At 36.5% G+C, this 5,221-nt stretch overlaps 1 protein-coding gene across 5 annotated transcripts in view; it reads left to right on the forward strand.

The window, feature by feature from the left end:
• Nucleotides 1-1,068: 1,068 nt before the first annotated feature.
• The window catches only part of LOC112144448 (cAMP-specific 3',5'-cyclic phosphodiesterase 4C), a 62,709-nt gene continuing 58,556 nt past the window's right edge, over nucleotides 1,069-5,221 (forward strand). For all 5 annotated transcript variants that reach the window (XM_036216360.1, XM_036216364.1, XM_036216362.1 and 2 more), the window contains exons 1-2: nucleotides 1,069-1,226; nucleotides 4,534-4,763. In XM_036216360.1, coding sequence (XP_036072253.1) covers nucleotides 1,188-1,226; nucleotides 4,534-4,763 — 269 coding nt within the window. In that variant the 5' untranslated portion in view covers nucleotides 1,069-1,187. The remainder of the gene's footprint in view (nucleotides 1,227-4,533; nucleotides 4,764-5,221) is intronic.

The raw sequence follows: 5,221 nt of genomic DNA on the forward strand, positions 1-5,221 counted from the left end.
CGGTTTGAACTGCGACAGATCGTCTAGCCCATGTCTACAGGCCTAAATGCATTGAGTTGCTGCCATGTGATTGGCTGATTAGAAATTTGTGTAAACGAGTAGTTGGACAGGTGTGCCTAACAAAGAGGCCAGCCAGAGAGTGTAGGTCACAGTTACATTTGAAAGGTTTTGGTCATTTTTATGGGCTATTAGAGCAAGACAACAATTTAACTTTTTATTTGGACTTACAAAAGCAATCAATGACGTTTGCTCAATAGTAGAATGGGCTTTAGTAAAACTGTGTGTAAGATCAAACAACAGAAACACACACACTGTGAAATGGCATTTCTTATGTGTTCAACTATTTTTAAATTAGGTTGTACAAAACCAATTTTAATATTGGACAAGTTTGTTCTTGTGAGATTTTCTTTTCTATTCTATTCTAACAACTTTTGCTAGATCCGCACTGTAATGGGACCAGTGTTCTGTTTATTTATTTTTTTAACATTAAATTTAAAAACTTTTTACTTGCCTGTAAAATGCCGAAAAAGTCATTGTCTTCTACGAAACTTGTGACATGTTAATTTAAAAAGTTGAAAAGTTTTTGTTGAACCTAATGTGAATAGGAACCACTGATCAGCTTCAGTCTTTGCGTGAATGTGTATCAGAGAAATGTTACTCCAGGTCACAGCTTCTACTTTCCCTCAGATCATGTTTAACATGGACACAGATATGACAAAAATCTAGTTTGGAAAACAAACAATGCCCAGCTTGCTCTGTTAGAACCTGAATTTGCCTGTCCAACCAGAATGTTTGGATGCTGGACAATCAGCAGATCGTGCAGTCAGATAGACACGTGAATGATGTCCCACCCCCTGGTTGTTCACACACTGTCCTGTTTCTCACTACAGTAACATATACATGACTTTTGTTTTTTCTACTTAGCAGATTTATTAGTTAAAGCTTTATCTGACAAGAAGTAGTCAGGACAAGACAGAAACCTACCATAAACATCCTACAGGTGTCAGTGAACAGACTGACAGGTTAGGGTTGTAGAGAGGCGGGAGGTAGTTTCTCATGAAGTGACAGCGCTGCGCAGCAATCATGCCACACACTGCCTTGTATCTGATCTTAAATGAGGTTCCTGCATCGTCCTCTTTGGTATTTCCTTCCAGTTGTCTTGTTTCCTTGACACAGCAGCCGAAAGGATGAGGAGAAATAACTCCAAGTTTTTCACCTCTACAGAGGTAAGATTCTTTTAAGTCTCACAGATTTAATAAACCAAAGTCAGCCTCTTCTGCATTCTGCCTTGTGTTACCAAGTATTTTCTCTATTTGCATTAACCTTCTGAATTTAAAAAAAGTTGACTGTTATCAAGCTGGCTATCAAACCATCGGCAGAGCGCTACGTTTGCACAAAAGTTGATGAAACTTGTCTTTACTTTTCTCTTTTGACAGAGGAAAAAGGATAGAATTGTTCATTGAAATTAATATTTAGTAAAAAGCTATAAAAATGTAAATATTTTTTTGAATGATACCAAACTCTAGAAGAAGCTGCACTTCTGGTTAGATGCTGCATTTCGATGCTCTGTTCATGTAATGACAATAAAGTTGAATCTAATCTAATCTACATTCATAATAACTGGCTGTGCTGTTGTGGATGTTTAGCTCTAAAGTCCTGAGTGTGTCGTGCAGTGTTTATGGAAAGGTGAAACATACGGGACAAAAGAGACCGTCACAGTAAGAGCAAAAAACTGATCCCTATCTCTGACGTTCACAGAGAATGTCCAGAGCTCCCAATTAAATACTGTCTCACTGTCTCAGTGAAGACTGTGTTCAAGACTTAAGATAAACCAATAATCCAGACATCATATCCATTTTACACTTCTGTCAAAAACACAAAAATGGCTCTGGCTATGCTCACCTCTATACCACAGTGTGCTCCAGGTGGTCTGTTTTTGATATGGAGCTGGGCTTGGAGCATTTTTAAATCACAGACTCCTGCTGTCACCAAAGCCAACAGAATGATGTATCTTTCTAAAATGTCATCCAAGACTGTAACTCTAAAAAACATAATATTAGCAAAAAGATCAAATTTCAACAAACTACTTAGAGTTATGAGTGTTTTGTTAAGGTCTTAATCAGGGTGCCCAAACTTTTTTGCTCTAAGGGCCAAAATCTAAATCTTCGAGGGGCCAAATACAACATTTATTTGCATGTCATGAAATAAAAGGAGAAAATAAAGAATTTATTCATTTTGATTCTGTAATTATTAAACCAACTCGGATTAGTAAGGATAAAAAGTAACATTTGTCTTTGAAACTTCTAACAGAAAGGCCTCACTAGCCATTTTTAATAGAAATACAAGAGCAAGCTAAAACAAACTTTCTTCCAAATACAGTCAATGCTTTCTTCCAATGAAAACGGCAGACTGGGATCCTAATGAGAGACGTGGAACTGGTCTTTTGATTTTATCCGTTTGCCGTTGTCGCTCCATCTTAGAAAGGCTAAAAAAGGCCGCTGAAAACACCAGAAGTCATCGTAAAAAGGCTCTTGGGAATTTCCAACATAAAAAAAGCCCAGAGCGGACTCACTTGGGGGGTGTTTCAGCCATAACCTCTGACAAAGAAAGTGCTAAAAGCACCACCTGGATGGTGAAAGTATATTACAGCCGTAGAGCTTTATGCCGAGGATAATGTGAATGCTGTAAGCTGAAATTTGCCACTGAAAATGCTAGTGCTAATAGCTGAAGATGCTGAAGCTGACAGCTGAAGATGCTGAGGCTGATGGCTGAAAACACTGAAGCTAAAACGCTGAAGCTGAATATGCTAGTGCTAATAGCTGAAGATGCTGAAATTGATAGCTGAAAAAGCTAAAGCTGAAAACGCTGAAGTTAATGGCTGAAAATGTTAAAGCTGATAGCTGAAAACACTTAAGTTAATAGCTGAAAATGCTAAAGCTGACAGCTGAAATCACTCAAGTTAATGGCTGAAAACGCTGAAGTTAACAGTTGAAAAAGCTGAAACTGATAGTCAGCTAAAATATTAGCTAAATGCCAAATTAGCCTTAAAAAAACTTAGGTTAGCCAAAACAGCTAGAATGTAGTTTTAAAAAATGGCTGAACTTCAAAATAGCCTAAAAAACTGAAAAAAGCCTAGACTAGCTAAAACAGCTAGCATGTATCAGAAATATTAGCTAAACTCCAAAATAGCCTTAAACATCTTAGTAAATGTCAGAAAAGTTCAAAAAGCTATCAGAATGCCAATTTTTAAAACGTTAAAACAAGAATAAATCAACTTAAACCTTAAATAACTTTCAACATTTTAATCTCCATAGAAAAATATTTGGCAAAATTAAACAAGTTAGAAATGAGCACAAGATAACATCGGGCCATTAATAACAACAATATAAAATGATCTGGAGGGCCGGATAGAATTACCCGGAGGGTAACTTTGGGACTTTGACATGTGTTATAGATGGATTTTTTTGTTTTTTGAAAACCCAAATCCTGTTTGAACTGTTTTAACCATGGGTGCCCAAAGCGGGCCCTGAAGGCCAAATTAGGCCCCCCAAAGGCTATGTTTTGGCCCGCCAAGTCATGGCTGAGGAAACCGCGGAGTGTTTAATTAAAACCCCTTATTTAAACCCCTACCATTATCTCAGGTAATGCTATATATCTAGTTCATCATTATGATAAAAAGTTATGGTTTTAAAGTTTTAAAAATGTAGTTTTAGAGTGTTGAATAAATGTTTATCCTGTTCAGCCCGCGACCAAGGGTGTGTTTTGGATTTTGGCCCCTTGTGTGATTGAGTTTGACACTCCTGATTCATATCAACTAATTTTAGATTTTTTGACACTTTTACATGAACAAACTTTTCACTGAGCCTTTACATATTAAATCAGAACATCAGAACAGGAAAAAAGCTAAAACCAGGACAACATTCTGTGCATTAAAGCAGCTTATAGATGAATCTTAAAGAGGAAAAGGATAGAACTTTAATTGGTCACACAAGGAATTTACTTTTGTTACCATAGTTTAAAAAACAAAAGATAATAAATATAACTAAAATACAATAAATAGCAACAATCATAATAAGACAAAAATGCAATATAAAATACAACATCGTGTCTTTGAGAGATTGTTGCTGATGGGGGGAAAAGATCTGCAAAGGTGCTCCTTCCTGCAGAGAGGTGTTAAAGTCTGAGTAAAGGAGATGCTCGGTGCACCAATGCTCTCATACAGACAGAGGATGATGATATGGAGGATTGTCAACGATAGAGTCAAGTTTTTCTCACGTCATATTTGTGATTTTCATTAGTTGTTATATCCAGTAACTGTTTCCTGAATGACTTGACTTCAGCTTTGGCCTTAAAAAAAAAAAGTTCAAAATGTGCCACAGGGGGTTAGATTCATATCTAACTCACCTGTGACTTACATTTGTGACCATTTCTTAGGTCTGTCTGTCTTATATTTGTTATTGATATGTTTATTAGTGAAATTAAAGCAACCAAAAAATACCAATACTTTTTTTCATCCACTTTTTCTACAATCAGAGGCAGTGGGACTCCTGTGAGCAACCTTCATACATTGAACTGATCCAGGAGCTTCAGATCCGATGTGCTGTGAAGCGACTTTTCACAGGCACGCTGCAGCTGCCCAGGCTGTCTTGCAGACAGTCTGCGCAGACAAGAGCCGAGGATGGAGCCTCATCTGGACCGGCAGGCCCCAGCATCAAACCCTCCAGGAGCCTGGGGACCCTGACTAGCTGCGTTCCCAGAAACTTGTGAGTCACTCACACAGACCACTGATTTTTGGTGATACAGATATAAATATATATTTAAATGATCCCCATTTTAAATAAAAATACAATGGTTTAAAAGATATCTCCTTCTGAGTTTTTAAATCCAGACTCAAAACCGATCTGTTTAAATCTGCATTCCTAAATTCATAACTTTCCTTCATCTATAATCTGATGTCAATTTGTATATTTTCTTAAAATAATTCTATTGTGTTTTTTTTACTTTGTACAGTGTCCTTGAGTGTTTTGAAAGGCACTTTCAAATAAAATGCATTCTAATTATTATTATTTTTATTTCTGAGAGTAAGAAACTGTGTATTCCATTAATCTTTTTCTGTCAAAAAGCATATAAAAACAGTCGTTATTCATACTACTTTAAAGTCCCCAGATTAAATATTTTTTTTATTTTCATAAATAAATTATGAATGAATGAATTATTTTCT

Source organism: Oryzias melastigma, linkage group LG17 (assembly GCF_002922805.2).
Source record: "Oryzias melastigma strain HK-1 linkage group LG17, ASM292280v2, whole genome shotgun sequence".
NCBI classification, from domain to species: domain Eukaryota; kingdom Metazoa; phylum Chordata; class Actinopteri; order Beloniformes; family Adrianichthyidae; genus Oryzias; species Oryzias melastigma.